Source organism: Perna viridis, chromosome 4 (genome assembly GCF_037379345.1).
Source record: "Perna viridis isolate PV_CMFRI_1.1 ecotype Kerala chromosome 4, ASM3737934v1, whole genome shotgun sequence".
Classification (NCBI taxonomy): Eukaryota; Metazoa; Mollusca; class Bivalvia; order Mytilida; family Mytilidae; genus Perna; species Perna viridis.
In genome coordinates, this window is record NC_142448.1 from 27,754,734 (window position 1) to 27,781,846 (window position 27,113).

General features: G+C 31.8%; 1 protein-coding gene across 7 annotated transcripts; it reads right to left on the bottom strand.

Annotated features, from left to right (window-relative positions):
• Positions 1-1,023: 1,023 nt before the first annotated feature.
• On the bottom strand, positions 1,024-22,593 carry LOC148619580 (vitamin K-dependent gamma-carboxylase-like). 7 transcript variants are annotated; one of them, XM_088579648.1, is made up of 16 exons: positions 22,413-22,593; positions 21,879-21,948; positions 19,567-19,717; positions 17,757-17,909; positions 17,079-17,323; positions 15,509-15,615; positions 14,890-15,053; positions 13,783-13,961; positions 13,262-13,411; positions 10,926-11,057; positions 7,563-7,720; positions 6,786-6,955; positions 6,538-6,668; positions 6,126-6,273; positions 5,444-5,618; positions 1,024-5,154 (listed from the first exon to the last, which is right to left on the bottom strand). In XM_088579648.1, the coding sequence occupies exons 2-16, from the start codon at positions 21,945-21,947 to the stop codon at positions 5,004-5,006; spliced, it is 2,283 nt and encodes a 760-aa protein (XP_088435774.1). In that variant the 5' UTR covers position 21,948; positions 22,413-22,593; the 3' UTR covers positions 1,024-5,003. The 7 variants fall into 7 exon arrangements, with proteins under 7 accessions (XP_088435774.1, XP_088435770.1, XP_088435772.1 ...); XM_088579644.1 differs by having other exon boundaries at positions 21,879-22,055; XM_088579646.1 differs by having other exon boundaries at positions 21,879-22,141.
• Between the last annotated feature and the right edge of the window lie 4,520 nt (positions 22,594-27,113).

Here is a 27,113-nt window from a genome sequence, read left to right on the forward strand (position 1 = left end):
ACTAACAGGAACAAGTTTTTAAGCCGCTAATATAGTTAGCATACTTCATATTCGCATATGATTTGCATAATTTTATAATACTACTCCATGTTATGCTGCAGATCTGTACCATGTTTACCACCATAGCATCATAGTTCTAGCTTCGTAGGAGATAAATATGATCCTCTTAAATATTATACATGTGTGTTCTACGTGTGTTTCTTGCTTGTATGAGAACGGGAATTTTTCATGAAATGATCAGTTATCACAGAACATTACACAGTTCCTGATTCAGGCACAGAGGACTATTTAGTCATAAATATCAGGGCTCGATATCTATAAATATTCATTGCCAGTTGTTTAATCTGGTTTTATGGTCTTTATCATAATCGACCAAAAGATTGCTAAGATGTACCTCTTTTAAAAAATATCATACAGGCATCGATTTCACAAAAAGTCATAAGTATAAAGTTGATCGTAAGTAGTGACGTCACAACCTAAATAGCATTGTGACGTCATAATTTACGATCCACTTCACACTTACGACTTTAGTGAAATCGACGCTAGATGTCTATGTGTGGTCTTGAAGTGTGGCTTGTATGAGAACATGTTTATATTTAATGATAAAATGATCAGTTAACATTGAATTAATGTAATAATATGATGAAGGTGAAACCTTTTAGCGCTCCCGAAGAAACGTTAATAAAAACTAATTTTTTGTCAGCTCTCATTTGATATGTGATACCTTCAAGTATGGTAAATTTTGTAATGATATATATTTGCCCTAAAGCATTATACTAATTGTCATGGTCTGATATGTCTATTGGCCGAAATGTCCGGCATTCATAAAGAATTATTGGTTTTCGTGGTCCGAAATGTCTTTGGGTTGAATTGTCCGGCACTGGTTAACAATATGGTTCTTAAAATTTGTGAAACGTCTTAAAAGATTTCTTTTATTGTATTTAGTTTCGCTCCATTCTGTTTCATTTAGTATAGTTTAATTATGTTTTTATTGCTCTGTCTGCATACAAAAAGAAACACACCTGAATTTCAAATTTATTGAAAGCAAATATGCGTAGAAGATTTACAAATAATAATAATTTCAAAGAGTATCAAAAATAAAAAATAAAATTGAAGTAACAAAAATAGATAAGCACATGAAACATCTAATCTAAAAGTATGTTAACTGTAATACATATTTGTACTTCTTGTTTTAGGAATCCTTTCAGTGATAATTGCAAAAATAAACTATTGTTCATAAAATTGCTTAAGAACACTGCATTAATGACTGCCATATTGCAAAAAATAAAATTAAATTGCAAAAATATCCACAGGAATGTTCAGTTATGATATAATTTTCACAAAAATAATAACATATATACAATAATCAAAGTGCTGTTAGCAATGGAGATTTTTTATTCTTGTGAAATAGTACTGTACACCCAGTTTTAATGATTACATGATGTAAAATAAAACTGTAATCCAAAATTTACATTTCCCACATAATGAATCCTCCCAAGTCAGGGATTTGAGCCCACCTTCGCTCCCTCAAACCCCTGACATCACTCATTCATATTTAGTGGGTATCGTCCAGCGCCATCTAGTGAGTTACCTAAATTTAACCCCGATCCAACATCCAATCAAATCACTTGAAATAGAAACTCTGCGATATAACTTACAAAATGGCTACACAGTACTTCTATCTTTTTCGGTAAAGACTCAAAACATAATCTACTGTTATCATTTTTGCTCATATTGAATCATTTGAGACAAATACAACTACCAGCTACTATATCGGATCGTCCATTACCTCATTGTTGTCCTTTCCACTGACATTATATGTTAAATTGATTTTTGTTGGTGCTTCGCAGCTGGAGAAGCAAACAATTGGAATTGGCTGAACCATACCCGCAAAATATGAATGAGTGATGTCAGAGGTTTGAGGGAGCAAAGGTGGACTAAAAACCCTGACTTGGGAGGATTACATAATATTTAACTGTTTTTCTTATCTTAATTGTTTTAACTTCATTTTAATCTTTAATACTGAATTCAGAAATATGCATACCTGTTAACCTTTGGAACAGTTCATGTGGGAGATTCTTTCCAATTGACACTGTCTCCTGTGGGAGATTTTAACCATTATCATATCATTTTCACAAAAACAGTAACATATACACTATAACAAAATAACAGATCAAGTAATGAATACCAATGTATCTGATGTGAAATCAAATGTTATAAAGGCAGTCAATGCTCTTTATTTTTTAACAAAGTCTTATTAATACAATAGACATAAATACTATTATGTTCAAGTAAAGTGCTCAATTAAACTCAGTATTAGTAATATATATACTAAAAAATCTACACACACAGTCAAACCTGTATTAAGCAGTCATCTCTAGGGTATACTCCTTTATAGAGAGGTGACCTTTGAAATTCATTCATGAACTGATCTTCCAAGTCCATAGCAGTGCCTAACAAGCTTTTTCCCAAGATGTTTCAAAAACTTCTTTGCTCTTTCTATGAATTCAGTAAAATCAAATATGCTCATAATATCTTCCTTTTCACATTCAGTGTCATTTTTTTTTTCACAAAATTTTCCATTTCTGAGACATTCTGCCCCAACTCAAACTTCCATAATTAAAATGAAAACTGAAGTTTTTGTGACTTAATCACTGACTAGTGAGTAAATTTCACACCTTTACTAACAAATCTTTAATTTTGTTTTTATTGCAATATTGATTTAATCCCTTCTGCAATCTAATTATCCAAATTTACATGTACTAAATATAATTATATCATGTGACATGGTACTGTTATCGGGTCATGTGATAAACAAAATGGCCAGTATAAGAAGTCACAAAGACAATTTCGACTGAAAAATGGGTGACTGTTGGCTGCATTAGGGAGGTGACCGCTAATTTGAGTTAAAATATATAGAGAAAACAGTAGGGTGGGTTTTTTAAAAGTTAAGTGAAGGTGACCCTGATGATTTAAGCTAATCGGCTGAGCAGGTTTGACTGTATATTATATAAAAAAAACACACTTAACCCCTCACTTTTACAAATTAAGATCTCTGAAAACTTTGTAGAAACAATTTTTGATGATATTGTTCTGACAAACTGTACACTATGTAGTCCAAGATTCAGTAGTCATTTACTTTTGAAATATGAAGCAAAAAATGCTTTTCAAAAGTAAGTCAAAAGTTTCACAAAATAAGAAAGCAATATCACAGAAAAAAAATTAACAGCTAAAACAAATTGAGCAATATAGATATACATGTATATTGATATGCACTAAACAAAAAATACCATCAAGAAGTGTTCTTAAAACAAGAATCTCAATCTTGATACAAAAAAAAAAAAACAAAATAAGGACATTACTCAGGATTTCTTAATTAAATAAAAATATAATTAAATGATATTAATTCTTTAAATGGCATATTCACATGTAAGGATTTAATGTAAAAGAGTAATATAACATAAAAAGACATAAGTTCATGTATTTCCTAGATAAACTTGTCATCATCCTGATAAAAAAAACTTTCACCTTTTAAACAAACCCTACCTTGTTACTTAGTAAATTTTGATTAACAACTTAACATAAACAAAAGTCTCCAAGGAGCCTGAATTGCTCACCTGTTTCAATTTTGTCTTTCAAGGGCAATAAATTGAACAAGGAGTTGTTCAAAATTTTGACTCAAGAAAACTTTGGTAGGACTTATCATAATGATCATTTCAGCAATTGAAAGTTTCCTTCTATCTATTATAGTTCTCAGGATATTGGCTGAAAACTGTAAAAAAAAAAAAACAAACAAAAAAAAAACCTGTCATTTTCATATTTCAAGGGCAATTACTCTTACAATGAGTCTTCTGATAACTTTGAACTCTAAGAGAATTTTGTAGACCTTACATTAAGGATCATTTCAGCAATTGAAAGAAATTAGCTAAACCAAACAGTTTTGGATATATAACAAGCAAAAAACTACTGTCTGACCCCTATGTTCTTTTAGTAACAGCAGCCACGTTTTTTTGACAGGTCAAAAATCCCCACACCAGTTCTATCCAGGATACCCTAAGACACATTCATACCAAGTTTGGTTCCAATTGGTCAAGTAGTGTCAGAGGAGATGATTTTTGACAGAAATAACATTAAAAAAAGTAAAAAAAAACTTTGAAAAAGGGCAGTAACTTCAATATTCATATTAAGTTTGCTTCCAATCGGTCAAGTAGTGTCAGAGACGATTTTTGAAAGAAATAACATTTAATAATAAAAAGCAAAATAAAAAACTCAAACATGGCTTAACAGATTAAAATGAAAATTTGACCACAGATAGATCTCATCATGCTGAACACTGTTATCCATATCAGATTTTGGCTAAACCTAATGGGATTAGAGATATATGCAGAAAACCTGTCTGACCCCTATATTCTTTTTTCAGTAAGGGCGACCATGTGTTCGACAGATCAAAAATCCCTACATCAGTTCTATGCAAGATACCCAAAGGAACATTCATATCAAGTTTGATTCCAATTTGTCGAGTAGTACCAGAGGAGAAGAGTTTTGAAAAATTGTTAACGATGACGAGGAAGACAGACAATTGATGGATGCCAAGTGATGGCAATAGCTCACATGGCCTTGAGCCAGGTGAGCTAAAAAGGGCATTAATGAAAAGTGTTACACCGACATACAATGCTGAAAAAATAGGCAAAATTTTCAAATGGCCTATGGTACTGAACAATTGTGATAATTATAAAAAAAATCATTGATCTGTTCTCAGACAATCATCTGGAAACCATTGGGGGTATGGACAGACAGACATGCAACTTTTTGGAGGGTATCACATAAATCTTGCAACTTCATGAGGCAGGATATAAAAATAAAAATACTGTAACAGTAAAAGAAGGGGATTTCATAAATGCAGCCATGCAAAACTCAAATTAATAAGGCAAACTCTGTATTGCTACTGGGCAATAACATCAGCAGTTCGGGAAGATAATGGCTTTGGCAGAAAACTTTATGATCTACATATCAGTGTTGCCTTCTGTTTGACTGTTAGTCTGTGTTTTAGGCATGTTCTCTTCAGCTGCTTCTAATTCATACAGACTCTTCATAAAGTCATCAAAATCTTGCTGTAGAATGAAACACTTTACTGCTCCTCTAAGAACTGTAAAACTAAAAGATAAAGTTACCACATATTATTTCATTATTTTTTTCTATACTTTAGGCATAACTGTAATTTAATCATGTTATTTTCAAATGCACACCATGGAAATTGAGGTTAATACTATTGACAGAAAAAGTAACAGTCATTCCTTAATATTCATTTTTATTTCTGAGATAAAATTATCCTGCTATAAATAATGACTATGATAATAGTAAAAAAGGGTTGTAGTGAAACATAACAAATTCACCAGTGTATTACCTAAATACTTTCAGCAAAAGGTCTTTAAAACCTACTAACCTCCTTTTAAAGATATCATATTTTTTCTTCAAGAATGTCATAAACCTTGTGACAGCTGGTGTTTCCATTTTTTGCTGACGTTCTTCCTTCTTATGTATTTTCTCTTCATACAAGCTTTTCAACACATCATTGTCATATGTTATGGTAAATCTTGATTGAACACTTTCACAATCATCTGCAATATAGACAGTAGTAGGGAAATGTCTAGACAAGAGTAATTGCAATGTATTATTTTACTCTTTTAAATGCTATGTTTAAAAACTCAACTGTAAAATATCTTGACAAAAAATTTACAAAACAGTGTAACCTTCTATTGGTCTAAAATAAGTAAACATGCAAGAAGTCCAGCAGTCAGTTTCACTTAAAGTTGTAAGTAGAGAATCTATTGTAAGCTTGATGTCAGAACTAACATACATGTACAACTTTCTGCGATTTCAATTACTTAGACCCTGTAATTATAATTTTAAAAGACTTATCAAGACAGTAAGTATAATTGATCTTATAGTGTCAGACAGAACATTCTGATTTTACAAGAAAAAGTGATGAGAGCTCTTGACAACAAGCAATTAGAATTTGATGATGTTTTGTCCAGTATATGGTTTTTTGGCACAATTAATTTTGACACACTTGCCAGTTATTTTAGATAACCACATGTCTCCATGGAAGCTAGGAGTATCCTTACCAGAGCAATTTAATGTCTGATTCTTCAAATCTTGATACTCTGTGAAATTTTTCTCAAATTCAATATCTGTGGTATTAACAAACATGTACATGTAACAGGACGGAACATCAGACACAGTATGGACATTGTGGAACTGTCCTGGAGGAATCTAAAAATAGAGTAGAATGATGGTATGTAAATACAAAAGCATGCAACAGCATGGCATCTCTGTAAAAAACAAAGCTAAATAAACACAAAACCAGTATAAATCTTTTAAATAGCATGGAAGGTACCATCTGCCATATTGTTTTTCTTTTATGATAACATAAGTGTGTAATATAACTTTGCAATGTATAATTAGTAGTTGAGTGCTAGATGATCACTTTGTCCTTAGAAGTACATGTAATTCAAACATGATTTAAAAAAAACAAACCTGTAATGATTCATTCACCCCTAACGTAAAATTTTTCTTGTCATCAACAAATTCCACTACTATTTCTCCAGACAAGACAGAAATACTTGTGTTACCTAGGTCTTCCTGGACAAAGTTCTCAAGATATAACCCTGAAAAAGAACAAATATTGTAAAGAAAAACTTATATAAAGCATTCTGTTAAACTAATTGAATAATATGATTTATTTGAATCACTTCTTTTATAGCAGATGGAGTCTTCTAAATTACCTGGAAAATCAGCAACAAAGACAACTTCAGTATGGTTCTCCAGCTGATGATGTATTTCATCCAGCTTTTGTCTCCAACCAGACAAATCTACTAGTAATGGCAAGGAAAATTTCATCTCTTTAAATGGATGCCACTCAGCCTCTAGTATATTAACTCTCGGGTCAAACATTCTGCAAAATTCACTTACTGCCTTAGTTAGTTCATTTAGAGTTTTTCTTGAACTATACAGAGAGTTATTTGTCAATTCAAATAATTCAAAGGTAACAAATCTATCATTCAATTTAAGTTCCTATGAGAGTGATCATACTGGATTTTTATACCCTAGTCCTGCCTTTTATTTCTAACTGTATCCTACCACCTATCCCACAATAAAATCAAATGGTTGTTCCAATATCACAAATATAATTATTTAGCTTCAATTAACAGCTGTGTTTAAAAACATCAGAACCTTCCCCCTCCCTCCTTTCTGTGTTTATAGTCCCTTAAATTCAGAAATGAAAAAAAATAAAAAAGCAATGAAAAAGAAAGAAATTCCTTTCATCAAACCAAATTCAATAAACTCCCTTAGAGTATTTTTTGAGTCAATGGTCAATGTATTGACAAATGGACAAGTAGATGGACAGACAGCAGTATACCTCAAAATGTATGTCTAAAGATGATCACATAAAAAGATAAAAATATTTGCCACAATTATACCAATGATAAAAAACTAGACTGCTTTGGCAAAAATTTAAACTTTAAGCATTGAACTTAAAACAATCCACTATTCTGACAAACCTCTGTTGAAATCTCTGATTCATAGATTTCCACACATCAAAGTATAATTCAATGTCATGCAGATCATATTTCTTCAGTTTTTCAGCCAAACATGTCCCATACTGCTTCAGCATGTCACCATGGGAACTCCACCTTAATGTTCTTTCATTGTTAAATGCCTGTTTAGAAAATCCATAATACATGAAGAAAGAATTCAATTTTTTTTTTGTACTGGGTAATGCAAAAACACATGGCTTTTTTGTAAAAGAATCTATATTTGGTTGATACATTTGTTTGTTTTGTTTTAATTAATCTATTTGATGTTGGGATGTTGATTCTTGAGTGCTCTCAAAGGTGTTACAGAAAGAAAGCAAAAAGATGGATAAATTGACAGAAGTGAAACTGCATCCTACACAACCTGGCTTGCAAGGGGATTAAAACTTTTAATAAAATGTTTCACAGGGTGCAGCTTGATACAACCACATTGGCCAACCCAAGAAAAATGATGAAGTCAATCAATAAACAGGAAATAGACGAGTGAGAAACCTGAAAAGAGGAGAAACTGTACAAGTCATCATGCAAAAGCAATATATCAAATATAAAAGCTTTCCCTCCAATAAAATACAAATGTGTAACAGATGGACAGACAGATAGATAAGGTGATTGCAAAATAGCCCTAAACAAATCAAAGAATACCCAGAGTTTCATTTCCATAAGACCACAATGGGTATATCTTTGAGATCTGTGAACACTTAACAGTGTTAAGTAGCACTCCAGCTAAGGATCATGCAAAATGTGATTCATGGGTAAAAAGCCTACATATTTTTATTTTTGATATTTTGTTTGAAATGTCAAAGTAAACAGAAATTAACATGTGGTTTTTCATATAGCCCGTGCTCTTAGGAGATAAAAATTATGTAGAATGCACTGTAGATTTCAAAATGAAGGGAGATAACTGTAAATGACGCTCAAATAAAATAGAATCTACTGGATTTTCAATGTCGATTATCTCCTAAGAGCAGGCAGATTTGAATGAATAATTACACAATTCATAGTATAGACCCATAAAACAACTTAATTACAAAAATAAAAATATGTAGCCCTTTTTTGGGTACATCACATTTTTCAGATTTTGCATGATTCTTACAGAGACAAAAAAAGAGAAATTTATTGACCTATACACTGTTTCATTTCTGAGTATTTTTCAGATTTTGACAAATTAAAAAACACTTTTTCAATTTCATAAAAGGTTGGGTAAGGCTATCTCCTCCTTCCCCTGGATCAACCTATAAAATATACAAATGTACCTAGTAATAAAAAGAGAATAATAAATGTATTTCTTATTATATAAATTTGTTAGTAACTGGTTGTAGAAATTAAAAAAAAATCAATAAATTTCTCATCACATATTATACAATAATCATATTAAAAATTCAATTCAATGAACCCTATTTACAACAGATAAACATGTTAAAAAGTATGCAACTATATTGAGTAAGACCTAAAAAAATAATCATTTGTGTGCTGTACAATTCCAACCAGGTATTTTTACTTTATCTCATGAAGAAAAACATGCATTATAGTATAATTAACACACACTATTGATATAGATTTGAACATGTTTAAATTCCAACAAGTATGGGAACAACATTCAGTTTTAACTGATACAGCTCTGGAAAATGTTTGTTCTTGGTTCCTTTTTTGGCCCCAAACGCCAAAAGGGTTCAAGTCACAACTTCCACAAATCAATCCCAGGCTTCCTTTTGTGGTATGGCACCTTGTGGTATAATTGCACTTGAACTCAAGTTATTGTATGCATATCATGAAAATGCCTGTTTGTGGTCCTTTTTGTCTCCTAATTTCTAATTGTTAAAGTCACAAGCCCAACAATCAATCCAAGACTTCCTATTGTGATATGGCACCTTGTGATTTAATTTCATAAATATCTATACAGTTATACCCAAGTTTTTGAGTGGACATGGTGGTGTCTATGGATGATGACGACGACAGCATGGTACCTTTACACGACCCCAAAATTTTGAGGTCATATAAAAACTACAAGTAATCTTGATAAAGAATTGTCTCTCTCCCAATTTTTCACACAGTTTCTCAACTTTTTATCTAGTTCACCAAAATGTAAATCATTGCATTGTATGCAGATATTCTGTATAAATGATAAACAAAAAGGAGTCGAAATAAAGGTAAGCAAAAATATTTTTGAAATATATTTGTTATTTGTTAACTACATGTATGTGTATGAATATTGATTAGATTTGAAAGCAAATTGTCCCCATTATGTTGGTCAGCATAAAAGGTTAAAGTGGAGATTTTTTCCTTTCGTCCATTTGTGAAAAATGCCTACACTCATTGTAAACCATTTATGAGACTGCCCATGTAGAAACCAGATACTATGATATGGGTTGCACATTGTAAAATTTTTTGGTTCCAAAGTACCATGAAACACATCATGATATCAGAGAAAACATGGAGTTTCATGAATCAAAAGTGGGTAACTAAGAATATATGTTCAAAGTTTCGTAACAAATCAAAGTTATGGGTCTCACTAACCACTTCCGGGTCAAATGGCCACCCCCCTATGTAGTACCAAAAACACACTGAACCTAGACATATGCATTGTAAGTGCATTATGTGTGTGTATTATGATTAAAAGTAGTCAAAATGAAGCTGAGAATGTGTACTTTAAAATCATATATGTAATTAACTACAAAAGTGTATGAATATTGTTTACATGTGTGAGTAATTTGCCTCCATGCTGTCAGTTAGCAGAACAGGTAAAAATGTGGATTTTCAGTATTATTTATTCAAGTAAATTTTGTGAAGAATTTCTACTATCATCGTACCATTAGCATAGTGATTTTGGAAGCCTTTTTTTCCAAGCTTCGCAACGGTATGCAACTTCAAGATGTCCTTTGTCCTGGGAATTCACAGTGAGACTTTGAAAATTACTTTTTTAACATGTAAAGTAATGGAAATGTTAGAAGTGGTTAGTGAGACCTATGGCCAGATCAATGAGTTATTTCCCTTTATTTTAAATTTTCTAATGCATTTATTCATTGATTTCATTCTAACCATTTCAGTAAATAACAAACCAATATTCATTTTTAGAAATCATGACCTTGTCATCTCCAAAGAATGAAAATTATTTTTAAAAAAAATTGGCATGTGCTACCCACTTTTTGGTTAATCCATGGACATCCTCTATCATTGGGGTTCTGCTAATTATCTGTGTTTTTCAAACTTCAGTGTGCAATGCACTTTAAGATAGACTTGAACGTTTTGAATTCACAGTCAAACTTGAATTATAATGTTAACACTAGAAGTGATTGAAAGGGAGGTAATCAAAGTTTCAAAAAAGTAGCTCACATTAGGAGAAAGATATCCCACATCTCCAGTTTTCTTATCCTTATATGTTATCCTAATATGTTGTGTGCTCCAGCTATGTACCATCATGTCCCAGGAGTAACCATAAAGACCATTTGTCCAGTTGTTATAACCCTAAAAGTGGAATAAAAAAATAACTTCTAGATGATTTCTGCTATTATTTTTGAAATGTTAGTATTTACCAGCTTAAACATTTCCTTATAGTGATACAATATAATATGGATAACCAATCGTGAAGCGTGAATAACCAAATTATGATCACAAGTGTTAAAGAATGCATAAATGTAATGATCATGCTTAAATTATTCAATGCACAAGTAAAATCTTCCTGGTTCTTGGCATGATTGATTACAATTTAATTATTCACAAAAACAAAATGATTACCATTATAAATTTAATCTATGGTTGTTATTTTAAACAATAATCAGCTTGATTTTAGAATGATGTACAAATTACCTATAAACCATCAGTGACTTCTATTAACAAGTATGTCACGTAAGACAATATGGCATTTTGATACTACATAGTCTGGCCTGGGTTTCATAAAAAAAATCTTAAGTTGAGAACTTCCTCAAGTCCTGTGTTTTTCCTCAAATCTTCCATTTCAAGTGATCTGATTGGTCGAAATTTGAGTTTAGGAAGGATTTGAGGAAAATCTCAATTTGAGATGTTAAATGAAACCGGACACTGATAGGGAAAAACAAAAAGTTATTTCCAATGTGACATATGAAAATTATTACACCAAGAACATTCGATGTATCACCACAATCCATATAATAATTTGGGAAAGTAATCAAGGAACCAAGATTCTAGAGGAAATCAAAAGAATGTAATCCAGGGACAAAGACCAGACATGGAAAACAGACAAACGCAACAAAGGACATAAAGTAACTAAAATAATACATAAAAAGTAACAAAAGTAAATGAGCAATTCGGACTCCACTAAAAATTGGGAGCATGGACCAGATGCACCAGTAGGGTAAGAGGAAGGAAAAACTATGACACGTTGAACAAATCAGTTTTCATGGAGCAGATAGATACATTGCAACAACCCATGAGTTCATGATGGCAACCATAAAACTTCTGTAGTGATGACTTCAATCTTGTAGCAACATAACCCTGTTCGAGAAGTCTAACTGTAAGAAGTCTAGCATGATACAAAAAGTCTGCGTAGTTACGGCAAGCTCTGGCATAACGTATGAGTTGTGATATGAAAATTCCATACACAGGTGCTGAAGGGATGTTGCCACAGATGAAAGGAAAGTTGACAATACTGAATGAGAAGTCATCACGTTTGACGTAAAGTTTGGTCAATAGTTTTCCCTTACCTACTTTGATCTCTTAGTGTAGGTCAAGATACGAGGCTGACTTCACAGAGTCTGTAGTATCATTTATCTCAAGTTTTTTGACATAGATGCGATGTACCAAATCATCGAAACTAGGATTGTTTAACGATAATACGTCATCTATATAGCGGAAACTGTGATTAAAGGATCTAGCTAAACGGTCTTCTTTCTCTTGGATCAGATCAGCTATAAAGTCAGCTTCATATTGTTCCCATCGGAATGCAGACCGTTTGTTGAAAAATGTGTCAACCAAACTGGACAAATATGTTGTCTATCAAAAATTCCATCACTTTGAAAACATCTCCTTCTGTATATTTGGAAGATGATTTGGAATTATTTTTCACAAAGTACGAGGAATTTCTACCAAGAACTTTATATTTGCATCTAGGTGTACCATCTTCTTTTGAGAAACAACGAATGTTTTCAAGTCTGGATTTTAACTGAATATGGGGAATAGAAGTATACAGTGTTGAAAAATCATTGATTTAATGATATTATATTCTTATACATGTAATAATCTTGAATTGAGGGTCTCCAAAAGATCTTTTGATTTTTTCAGGATCCACACCGATTTAATACCACTACAGGAGTAACAAGTGTTGTGGTGAGGCTGGAGACCCTTTTTTATGCTTTGTAAGTTTACCTGAAATAGGATGAAAATGTATTTGTTCAAGGCATAGGCCCACTCATGGAGAAAGTTAATATCAAAGAACAACCAAAATCATTTACCATGTATGCTGCATCTATATAGAGCTACACACAAAATTTATATAAATCAATCCACAGGGAGACGAGATAATTGCGACAAAATTCAAATGGACAGAATGACAAGTTAATTCCAACATACAAACCCATCATTGATTGGTAATATAAGTACATATAAGCATAATTACAATCTTTATAGTACTATCTGTACACATACAGCACTTAAATCTCATATAAGAATAGTGTTAAGCAAATAGTAATGTTTACCTTAGTGACTCCATGTGAGTATGGTAGAAACATTTGGATAGCTACGTAGCAAAGCACTATGATGACCCAGAACTGATGGCCGTAACCAGGCGATGTAGGTGGGGGTTTGGTTGGTAATGATGTGGGGACTGTTTTGGCTTTGGTGTTTGGCTAAATTAGAAATCAGTTAATTTTCAAAAAGTTTTATCTTAATTCAAATCATTTTCTGATAGAGTGGTCATTGATGTCACCTTAATAATAGGAATGAACACATCCAGTAATTTAATTTTGGTTAAGACAAATTCATTCCACCTATAGGCTTATTAAACAAATATTTCAATAGTAATGTGGCAACAATTATATAAAAAAATGTTTGAAATGGAACTGCGTTTTTAATCTTCTTAGCAAGTTTTTTTACTTTTGATACTAAAGTTTCTTCAATGAATATTGAAAAAGAAATGTGAACTTCCAACATATATCAGTCCTAGTAAAAATTGGTATGTTTACATAAACAGCAACTATTTCTTCAACTGAACCCTCACCTTTTTACTGTCTGGTTTAATATCTTCCTTACTATATACACAACAGGAACTGGTCTGTGGCAACCCATCACTGGGTAGAACCATCTTCATCCAAGATGGACACCTACAGAAAATCCATTTAGGCCAGTCGGTATAACAGAATATAAACATGGTGCCTAACATTGTGTAGGAAAACATACCTGAAATCATAGAAAGATCCTTTTGTTGTTTGACCAACTAAAGAACATTAGTAAGCATTTTCGTAACACCCCACACACCCACATTTGCACTCTGTAAAATTGTCAAGTCCTTGTACCAAAAAAGTGGTTTCAATTCAATTTGAAGTTTTTATAGGTACATACCATTCACTAAAGATTGAAGGAAATTGGTAAAAAAATTAAATTTTAAGCACTGTCTAAATAATAAATTTTTAAATAGGTCCCCTTGACTAATTTCTGTGAAAATCAAACCAATTCAAGCTTTTATAGATATTCACCATTCACTACAGTTTGAAGAAAATCGGTAAAAAATAAAAATCTATCCAGGCAACAGCATGCTTCGTAAAAAATAAAGATGTTATCCAGGCAACAGCATGCTTTGTTGGACAGGCAGACTGATAGATGGGTTAAGAACATTACACTCCTTGCAGTTTGTTATGTTGGGTTTTACTACTTTATCTTCAATCAACTACTGTTTGAAATGTCCTAAATATCTTTAAATCAGCACTTCAAACGAAATAAAATTAGCAATAAGAAATTTCGTTACATATCTCCTTTCAATATCTAGTATAACCAACTCCTTATGTTTGTTACTTATTACATGTAAGAAAAAAATACCTTTCATAAAAAATCTCAAAAGAGCAAATACTGTATTGTGTGTTACTTTGGTGGGTGTAAAATTTGATCTTTTTGAGGCAAATAGGTATATGAAAAAAATATCTGCATTTCTGATTTTTAGCAGATGCAAAGTGGTCCCCTTAGTACCTAACCCCAATGGAAATATTTTGCAGAATTTATTTTTAGTTTTCATGAAGACCACTAAAATACATCAAAATTAGCACCAGGTGAAAATTACCCACAATACAACAGTTGCAATACCAGTGAATTTATCTTCTAGCTATAAATTTACCGATGCTAAACATTTGTGAGTTCATTAAATGGAATGATCCAACAAAGAAGAATCCAAATGGGCGTGTCTTGTCAAAAAACAAGAGAAATCCTGCCACCAGATCTAACGTAAGTCCTCCAAGATGTACTATATATAAATCTATCTGTTCATTGGTTAATAAAAATCTGAAGTCAGAAAAAAAATTATTTGAACAAAATTACATTCCTGAAAAAATTTTGGCACACAAATATTAAAGCATTAAAACTGTAAAACAATACAGAGACATCAAATCAGACTAAAAGGCCAAAACATGAAAACAGGGCCAATCTACCATACTTAATGTAGATAACAGCACTGAAAATGTTAATTTGATGGATTCAAAATTAACACATTTTAAAAAATGTTTAAGTGTACAGATTCAACAGTACTGTTAGTTTTTGTCGTTTTTTAAATAATTTTTACTGGGTAATACAGAACTAAATTACAGATATGATGTTTTGAAAGAAATAGTAAATTTTATGGCCAGCAGAAAAACAAGTCGATTTTTATGGCTATTTTGTTTGCTTTGTTTTGTAGATTTCAAGGAAATAACCGCCTCACTTTCAATAAAATGAAGTTTTCCTGTGGAAGATGTACCTACCTGAATGGATCAAATACCCACTTCCTAGAAAGATTTGTCATAGAATATCCTGACATCCAATCAAAATCTATTTTCTTTAAACCAGCATAGAAATAAACAAGAAATACCTGAAGAAAAGAGTATGTGCAAGATCACAAGACAAAAATCCTCACTTGGATATTCTTTATACATTGTAAATTAGTAATATGTCATGTTTCAAAGGTCTTTAGACCACAGTCGTGACAAATCATTGATTTATAAATGACCAACATCATAGACATATGACAGCAGTGTTCAAGCTAGGATCTGAAAGTAGAAGGGCACTGGGAAGAGGGCACTTTAATGTGTAGCATATTTTTTCAACCAAAATGGGAAATTGATCAAAGATGTATGTTTGCACCAAGTCAGAAATATCTTCCTTCGTTTTTCTTTTTTTTCTTTTCACTTTTCTTGAATGTTTGTACTCTTATTGTGTATCTGCCAACTTTTGAAAATTAAGGTAGGACAATGTGTGAATGGACAGTGTCACATCATTTTGATAATTGAATAAGTTCTACTTTGTTAATGTATGCATGACACTCTTATTGTATTAAAAGACCATTCTAAGTTGACCAAGTGCTTTATGTAAACATATGTACATTATATAAAAAATAGAATTTAATAAACCTTTCTTCCAATCCCAAATGAAATACTACACTACACCCGTTAAAAAATTTAAAACATCTACATGTATTCTATATTATCTGAATGCTGTGTTGATGAATAATATTGCTCTTGGAAGATAGATTATCCTAAAGTTTCCTATTTGATAAACAGAATTCAATCACATAATTCCAATAATTTGGGGAAATGCTTTTTTTTACATTTATCACATACTATAAGGTGAAATGTTTGCATGAAATGTAACAAATTCAATATTGCTGCAATTAAAATTACAAAAATATTATTTCCATTAACTGTTGCACACACAACTTTTGGTATATGTACAGTACTGTTAAATACAAAGAAGATTTTAATAATGTTGAAATTATAGGGGAGGTAACTGACATTTTGAATAAACAAATACATGCAACATGCAATTGTCTACCTTAGACCTGTTAAATTGACAGTATTTGTGGAATTTATTGTGCAGAAGAAATGTCTTATTAAGAAATGATTGGCTGTCTATAAAATGGCAATAGGTCAAATTGGATCCATTTTCTACTTGTCAATTGTCATTGATAACCCTGATCAGCTGATTCATTACCAAAAATTACCTGATGTTTACCTGGGGTTTAATTACAACAGGCCACAGTAAAATTTTACTTCACAATGGTCAACATTTTGAGCAACACATAGACTGCATCTTCTCATGAAGATGAAGAAACTATTACCATTAGAAATGTAATAATTAACAAATCACTAACACTTGTGACAAAATATTTAGCATGAAAAGCATGTCTGAGCTACATTGTTTTTAACAACAGCATACACATGTATTACACCATTCCATGATTTTATTCTAAAGCATATAGCCAGATTAAAAATGCATACTTCTTCCACCCCAGTAGCTACAAAGAGGTAGAAGTTAAAAAGTGCACTGATGACTGACCTGAAATCTAAACAGTGTATAATTCCACAAAGGAACATGGCTATTACGTATGGTCTTCCTGAACAACCCATCAATAGCCCAGTAACGATTGGCATCGCTGAAGAAAAATAATATAGATATGAGTCCATACAGGTAGGAATGATTGTTCCAAGCTGTCTTATCCAGGAAAAATATGTACCAATAGGGAATCAGAAACATCAGACAGCTGAAGCGGTACAAACAACCTAGCAGGATACCACAGGCACCTATGAATAAAAGAAATAATGTTCAAAAGTAGTAAATATCTATCATTATGTATGACAAAAGAAACTAACAACTGATGTCAAGAAAAACTGTCAGTTGTACTAGCACAATGTTTCATATTTTAGTCTATAATATGTTGATTCAGTTGAAGTTAGTGGTTTCCTTCTTAACAAATTTATTTTAAATTGAAATATTTCATATTAGAACCTTTTTTCTCCCATTTATATATGTAATATGCTAGCTACTAACAATATATGTTTGCTTTGTTATAATCAAGTTTAGAAAATATGAAGTATAGGAACAAATTTAGAATGAATATGGAATGCAGTTTTCTATAAAAGTGAAGTTGAATTTTCCTGATAAAATTATATAGGGCACTTTAATTACAATATTGAAATAATCCAGTTTTCATTTCTTGACTAGCTACTGTCCTACCTAGCCACATGACCCCATACACAATCATCATCCATTGTAAGGGAAGTGGCTTGAGGAAGTTAAACAAAGGGAAGTAACAATAATCCTGACCAAATCTGAATTCCACATTGCTCATTCCTCTCTCCTGAGGTATATCTATCACCATTAACAACCCTGCAAAACATCATAGTAGGTGATAATAAAGAAGTGAGCACTTATATTAATAAAATTTCGCTTCTTATTTTCTTCTACGTATCAACAACAAGCTAATTAGACATATACAAATAATCAATAACATTTAGCCTTATATTTATCTCCAAATGATTCCACTGTATTCAAATGACCTATTTCTGTTAGAGAAGCAATGGAAGGACAGGGTGTGATTAGTACTATATTTGGTCCCCTATTCAATAAAAAAGTAAATGACAAAAATGCATAAGCACTATTATATGGATGATTTATTTAATATGGTTTTAAATTTACACCATTTCATCAATTTTCAATTTCATCATGGAAGCCTAAAATCTGCCAAAAAAATGCAAATTTTTTAATGCTAATTTTGTTATTTTCAAAGGGTATCCATCAATACGACCCCTGGGTATCTTGATTTGGACTCCTTTAAAAGTGGAATTTAGAAATCATAACAATAATCTTGGATCAAGTTGGCGGAGGCCTTAAAAAATTGCAACAATGTTTCAAAAAGTGCCAAATTTCGGAATATTAAATAGAATATATTTATATATTTATACGCTTATCAATGTGGTTGAACATTCTAAGTTATTCATTTAACATTCTGAAGTACAGTAAAAAACCTTTTCAATATCAAATATTAATCATGCAGGAAGTCAAATATAGGCCTTACCATGCCTTAATCAATCCTGCATCAACACTTCCATTTCAAAGAGAATTCAGTATAAAAGAAAAGGAAATCAAAGTGCTATTAGCAATTGGGGTTTTTGATTCTTGTAAAAATTGTAGCATGAACAAAATTTAAAAGATTTCACGATGTGAAATATAACTATAATGATACATTTGCATTTCCCATATTATTTAGAACTGTTTTTTTCCTAATATTTGCAAACTGAATGTCAATCAATACTTTTGATTCTGATGTACAAAATGTAATAGATAGTTAAACAGTATCATACACAAATTTTGTTCCATTTCACCTTCTTCACATTTTTTTTAAAACCTGCCCAAAAATTAATTTGCAATCACATTAAAAACAATTTCAACACAGTATTATCCTACACCATAGTTAAACTTAAATGGAACCAATTTCAGCTAAAGAAAATAATTTCCTTGATCAATATAAGATTTTCATAACTAAACATGTTTTATCAATTTGAATGTTCCTGCCAAATTTAATTGGTTACATTTCCTGTTTATAAATCATAAAATGTTAATGATAGGATTGATATTTTGACTGAAAATTGTATTAAATAAAAAATGCTTAGCACACTTAATACTTCTTGACACATTATTGCAAGAACTTCATTCACTAAATGTGTATTTATTACTACGCATCTGTCAAGGCCAAAAAGGAGTCCCTCAAATTTTCAGTTCATTTGAAGATTATTAGATCTTAATTTTATTTGCAGAAACAAAACAAGTTACATAGAACTGAAGCATATTTACCGTTTTTAAAAGATGTATTGAATGAATTACATTTGGACTATATTTTTGTGTGGTGTTCAGGAACAGTAGGGTAAGTACCACGCACAAAACGGCGACATAAGGTTCAAAACCCCAAAAATTTCATTTAAGTGCTTATACATGTACATGTACATAATGACAAATCCATCAAACCTAAAGTGTACATATAACATACCAAACATTATTCTCATTATTCCTAGTGAGGCTGGGTCACTTGGACGACACATCAGTTTTACAAAGGACTTCCATGATCTTAGGTCATCTAAGGAAAAACCAAAGAGCTCCTCAAATGTTGTCTGCTTGTTTTCTTCTTTCTTTGCCTTCATCTTGATTAAAGGAAAAGCTTCACTACAGGATCATCTGTATTTCAAAGTAATTACCATTTGTACCACTACAAAACAATAGGCTCTTAAAAGCCTGAATCGCTCACCTACATGTAGTTTAAAGTTGGAATACATGCAAAACCTAAAATTAGTCAAACACCTTTGACCTAGTTTGCACAGAAGATACATGTACTTGTCATGATACTGAACATTTAAACATTAATCATCATATTCTACTTACATGTATGTTAACTGAATAATGTGCAGAAAGTGTAAAAATAAATCATAAAAAAATGTCATCAACAGATTTTTCCCGAATTTGCACCAAATATATACATGTATCTTTATATACTTTCACATGTACATGTATCTTTATATACTTTTACATGTACATGTATATGAGAAAACATAAAGACTTTGGATAATTTGTGCATTGAAAGGACAGAAAAATGCTTGAAGTATACCAATATTAAGATATTCTGTCAAATCATGTACTTTTTTGTCATTTTTCTGGTCATATTTGTGTCCACACCAAAGAAACAACATCATATTTAGTGAATACATTCATCCTTACATAGTTCATCATATGAGAAAGTATAAAGTAGTTTCTTGGGTGTGGACATAGTTTTCTTGATGTAAATATGTCCGAAGAAAGCAACAAAATTTACAATTCTCAGCAGTTTTTGCTAAATGACGTAAAACTGTTGAACCCTTATGACATCATAACAATGAACTAATGCCACAAAATATTAATTTTCCTTACATTTATATATTTTACTATGTTATGAGCAACCTTAATGTTAAAACAACAAAGTCAATATTTTTAAGCAATTTCTATAGCTTAATGCCCTACACATTTACATTACATGTAATTATCAAAATGCTGTTGTTTTGTTAGCATCAGACAAAAACAGGGAAAATGGTCAAAATGACACATTCTGGCACCATAATTCCAAGAAATGTCAACATATTTTTCTGTAATTTGCACCAAAAATAGATATTGAAATACTGAACATTTCATCAATTTACATTAATCATCAATCTGCTTTCTTTTTCTAAATAATAGGCAAAAGAAGCAAAAATTGATAAAACGTCAAAAAAGACAATTTGAAGGGCCATAACTCCAAGATTGGTCAACATGTTATTCTGACATTTGCAATAAAAATACATATTGAAATACTGAAGATTTGATCAATTCACATTAATCCTCAATCTGCTTTTGTTTTCTAAATAATAGGTAAAAACAGCCAAAAAAGGGTTAAATTAGGAAAAAAGGGCAATAACTCCAAAATTGGTAAGGTCTCAATTACAATTGTTCAACTTCTAGGTCAAATGGCCACGTCCTTACATAGTACCAAAAACACAGTGAAGCTAGATTTACGCATATTGTAAGTGCAATAGTCAAATTAAGCTGAGAATGTTTACTTTAATCATATTTGTAATTAACTACAAAAGTGTATGTATATTGTTCACTTGTGTAGTTTGTCTCCATGCTGTCAGTTAGCAGAAAAAGTAAAAATGTGGATTTTCAGTGTAATTTGTTCAAGTAAATTTTGTGAAGAATTTCTAAGATCATCATAATGATTTTGAAAGCCTTATTTTCAAAACTTCCCAAAGGTTTGTAACTAAGATGTCATTTGTCCTGGCAATTCACAGTTAAACTTTGAAAATTACTTTTTAACATGTAAAGTAAGTATTCAGTGAGACCTAAATCATTTATCTTGAAATTTTCTGGGTAGATAGATCTCTTCAAACCAAACAGCCTCAGATGCCTCAGAATATGGTTTTGAGATATACATGTACATGTAAACAAAAATATATGGTGTTACCCCTATGATCTTTTTTTAGTAACAGTGGCCATGTTTTTTGACAAGGGAACATAACAGAAAAAACTATTTGGGGTAGACAAGCCAAGGATGATTGTCACCGAGTTTTATCAAATTCTGTTCAGTGGTTTCAGAGAAAAAGATTTTTAAAGATGCCAAGTGATGAGAACAGCTAACAAGGCTTCATAGCTAGGTGTGCTCAAAAGTCAGATTATCTGTGGTCTTTGATAGCATTATTTTTTGCTAATAAATTAAGAATTTGTAATGCATTTTTGATAATTAGACTAGTGTACATGTGTGTAAAAATATCTCTGAATATCATTAATTAATAAACTTACGTATTTATTCAGATCTGATTTCCAGCCGAGACCACAATCTCTGATTAAACTTTTGTCCACATCATCCATGCTACTCAAAGGTTTCCAAAATGCAATTAAGTTTCTTTCATTATGACATGGAATCAATACCAATCTTAGTATAGCATTTGATGGGATTCTCTGATACAGCTTTATCTCCTTGATTTACAACAAAATTAATAAGAGCACAAGTCACATCTTTCAGCTGACATTTTCATCCTTGAAGGGTTGTTTTCTCTTTCAGTCTTCGACATATACATGTACATGTATACCATACCAATTCTCATTATATCATTCAAGTAAACAGTAATTCTCATTAACAAGTTTCTATAAGTGTCCAGTAAATTCAATTTGCAATACTAAAAAATGAAAATGTCCTCCGATTTTTTTTTTATATCTATGGTATTCCTTACAGGATGAAATAGTTAGGTTAAACAAAAAAATTGGTAAAAAAGTGACTAAAAAGTTACGTAATAAGTGAATAAAATTTTATCGTATCTTATAATTCTTATCTACCCATCGGCACCACATAAAACTTATCAGTCGTCTTATCTTATCTACCGATACATATTGCTATGGGCGAAGTCTCATTCATTGTGATGAATTTGTGTGAAACTTTCTTCTTGGAAAGCTTAATACATTACAACACAGCAAATAATTACTAATAAATAACAGAAAAAGGGTAGGTCAAAGTTCATGTCCTTGCGCACGCGCAAAATTTTTACCGTCAAGTTCAAATGACGGTCGGGGAACGTGAAATCTCCGGATGATCAACGTGTCGCCGGTATTTTTGTCATTACCTTGTGGCTAAATAATATTTGGAATTGAGGATGCCATATTTTATTCTGCAAAAATTCATTTAAACCAAAACGTTCATAAATAAACTGCATAATTTCAAAGTATATATAATTAATATGAAAACCGATATTCCGAAATTATGAAATATTGAAATAAATTCAATTTAGACAGAAACTAACCTACAGAAATACACTTGAGGTGGTGTCAGCCACTGCTCAAGTCAACGCTTTATAATGGAATGAATTTGAAGACAGGTTTAGTTAGGGTTGGACCAAGTTAGTTCATGCAAGGTGATACAATATCAGTCATTCGTCAATGAACATGCAAATGATGTATGATGAATGAATGTACGATAAATATGAATGAAAAATACAAATAATAAATACGATCAACGTATGCAAACACAAACAAGACATTTATTTTATATTTTCCGTGACAAACGCCCCTTTCCACATTTGGCATTTGGTCCACAAATTGTGCAAATTGGCATGCTTTATGAATAACACGAAGGCATCATAGTGAATAAACATATCATGTTTTATTTTTTAAAAACTTAATTTACTGGATCAAAAATCACTTAGATTTTCTAAGAAGTGCAGATTTGAAAATCAGTATGTGAAAGTATGGCATATGTAGACTGAAAAAGCATCTTTATTTGCTTGGTTTTTCTTTACCACGAATCACCTTACTATTGGCAGCGTAATTTTATATGGACCGGTACTTAATAGATTTAAATATAGATCTGGCATGGAAAACGGAATTCCAACCTCTTTGGTTGAAGAAGTTACAACAATTTCAAAAAGATATCAAGAATTAAAATTACACCATTTGTAATGTGCATCTAGTTTTATTGTAATAGAAGTTAAATAAATAATATTATGATATTTTCTACAGACAATCTTGTTTTTGCACTAGTCTAAATATAACAAAAAATTTAGAAAAATTATTAATCATAATATTTTACCACCAAAAAAAGAAGTTGAAAATCAGAGTTACCTTTCTTGCATTTAAAAAAAGATTAGAGTGAGATGATATAAATAAAATTGTGGCAACTTTGAAAACGAATAAATAACAAATAAGGGTATTCACTTTATTTAAAGTAGTATTTCCAGTGTATCATATTGTATCTATAACACAGACGTTATTCAAATATGAATAAATTTCACACTACTTACATCATTGGTATGCAAGCATGTTTAGGAAAATGAAAATAATGATATTTCTTTTTCAAGACATAGGTACATTCATTTGGTAATTATTTTATTGTTATTGAAAGCACACTAAGTCTTATTAAAAATAGCCATTGCCATTCAGCAGTTTTTTTTCTTTCATATGAAATTAATTTCGTTTTAATATTTGCAAATATTTCACAAACATTCAATAACAAATCATACTGTGTGAACCTTTAAAAAGTGAATTTTTGCTTTTTTGTCTAAAGAGACATAATTTTGTAGTCGAAACTATTCACATTCCTCTTATTTAGATATGTACAAAATATATGTTGCTATTCTCCAATCTTTTATCTTTAATTTGGGATATCACTCATAAAAATTCATCCAGTGTTTTTTTACAAATACCCTTAGCAAAGTTACTCTATTTTCAACAGAGAAATATGGGCCAATAAACAACCAAATAGCAACGACAGTTTTCTTAATAGATTATCACAAGTGACTTCTGCCTCTAATCAGAGACTTATACTCGAATATACACTCCCTGCATTTATTAACAACTAGTGATATCAAAAGGGATTTAATGCTGCAAATCTTGCGGTATTGATGTGTATATTTTTTAATTAATTAATTTAGAAAAAATATCTTATAAGAAAATTAACAACCGCTGTTTTTGTCATCCAAGTTGTGACCCATAGATTACCCACCGGGAATGCTTCCACTATGAACAAAACATTTTCAAATATGTGAAAACTTATTTGATAACAAGCAAATTGGTACTCAGCATTGCTCTTTTTCATTTCTATGATAGATGACTATTTACAGTCTTGCAGGGTTTTTATTTCTAGCTAAACATCAAGAGGAATAAAGCATTTGTAGGCAACTTGAATATATCGACATATCGAATATAATATAGTGAACGATTGGTTTATTCGGGTAAATGCATAGAAATGAACTGGTGAGGTTAAAGGTCAACTATTTTTAACTATTTTCAAACCAAATTTGGCAACTTATTTAGTTCGCAATAAAAGCTGTTTATTGGGTTTGCTTATTGGCAAAAATAGCATAGAATTTGATATGATATATTAGAAATACCTATAAAGATTAGATGATTTTTTTATTTGAACGACTGTAACGATGCTACATATTGGTTTCTATTTTTATTTGCATTATTCTAAGGGCTCGAAAGTCAAATTCGAAAGTCAGTATCTTCGGAAGAGTCGTTTATCCTCCGAGAAAATGACTTGGAAATTAAAAGGTGGCTGTGTTCTCATTTCATCGTTTGGTTTTACCAATTGAAGATGTAGCACTTGAAAAGGAGTAGTTTATCCTTCTAGGGTTCTGATCTTGAAGGAAGTAATCTACTCATTGAGTATCCCGTTGGCTTGGAAAGGAGAAATACATCTTTTGTGCCTTCTTGTTAAGTTGTATTACTGCCTATCTGTTCTTTGTTTGGTGGATTCTTGGCCGATTTTTCTCACTTTTAGGTTGCCCGCCAAGTTGCTGTTTCTCTTTGTTATTCATGTACTGTGTATTTCATATGTGTTATGTTTGTAATGCAAATGTTCACGTCATCCAAAATATTAAATTATATATACCAAATGTTGTCTTTATTCAGTCCTAATTATTAATTCAATATTCTGATTTCTACATTCGAAATTCTTAATTATTCATCCTTATTTTGAAATTTGTATTCTTTTATCCCCCAACTTTATGTTAAATAGTGCCACTGCCTTGTGGTTGATCGTTCTGTCTGGCTATGTGAGAAAAACCAGACAGAAAACCCGGACAGATGAAGTTCGTCAGCAATGGAATTGTAGTCGTCTTAGGGAAGGAAAACTCTGAAAGAAAACACGAACCTGGAGGTACTAGGTTAAGTGTAAGGCAAATTACCTCACATAGGAAAACATAGATGATTACTATGTTTATGAAACCTTAAACAAGTCGAAATTTACGAGAAAGAGGAGGTCATCAGACAAGCTTCAACTCAACAAGACGAAGATGTTTCAATGACGCATAAGGATGAAAGGCACATGGCTAAACCTAAGATCAACAGAAGGTTATATAGGCACATGGAATGTCCGAACCATGTATGTTACAGGTAAAACTGTACAAGTCATGAAGGAATAATCAAGGGAACCAAAGTTATAGCGGTAATCAAAAGAATGTAACCCAGGGACAAAGACCAGACATGGAAAACAGACATTCACAACAAAGAATATGAAGTAACTAAAATCATACATACAAAGTAATAAAAGCAAATGAGCAACTCGGACTCCACTAAAAACTGGGAGCGTGGACTAGGTTCACCGATAGGGTAAGCGTCTTCTGCTTTTCTAAAAACACCCGCCGAGTTGCTCATAAAAAGTCAAGTCCGGAGTAGTCAAACGAGGAATGAGACGGTATCGCTTGGGCATACTGGTGATAAACGAAGGTAGATGAATAGGGTCAGGGAAGACAAAAACCCAAACTGGAGAAACCATCATCTATTCTGGAAGATCTGATAACCACCACAAAGGAGTTGCCATCGCCATGACAAAGGAAACATCAAAATGTCTGTATGAATGGACGCCAATCAGCGATCGAATTATAACAGCTTGATTCTGGCCCAAATATATTAACAAAAATAATCATACAGATATGCACCCACAAACGATGCAGACGAAGAAGACAAGGGTATTTTTTATGAACGGCTGCAGAAAGTAGTCAATAAATCGCCATATCATAACATTTTGCTGCTTATAGGAGACCTTAATGCCAAAGTAGGAACATCACTTGAAGGAAAGGATGGAGTAGTAGGAAAACACGGCATATAAAGCGAAGGAAATGACAATGCAGGAAAGTATGTTGCTTTTTGCGACCTAAATAACCACCACAACAACCATATGTTCTCGCACAAAGATATCCACTTACATACATGGACCTCGCCTAACGGTGCACACAAAAACCAAATAGACCATGTTGTTATCAATAGAAAATTCAAACGATCTTTAATCGATGTAAGAGTCACGAGAGGAGCAAATGTAGAAAGCGATCCCAGCTTACTAATCATTAAACTCAAACTAAAGCTGCACGAGGTGCAAGGAAAAGAGACACCATCCAAAAGATACGAGTCCTGTAAGCTTAAAATATCAGAAATAAAGGAAAGATTCTCATTGGAACTGAGAAACAGATCAGCGCCCTCACTGACAACGAGGAACAAGCTATAGAAAAGGAATGTGGAATGAATTCAAGAACATCAACAGTCCAA

Excerpts from the sequence above, each read along its gene's own strand:
- LOC148619580 (XM_088579644.1), bottom strand. Across the intron at positions 6,669-6,785 it reads CTTTGTTGCTGATTTTCCAG|GGTTATATCTTGAGAACTTT; the intron begins GTAATTTAGAAG and ends GTTCTTTTTCAG. Across the intron at positions 5,619-6,125 it reads TCAGACATTAAATTGCTCTG|ATGATTGTGAAAGTGTTCAA; the intron begins GTAAGGATACTC and ends TCTATATTGCAG.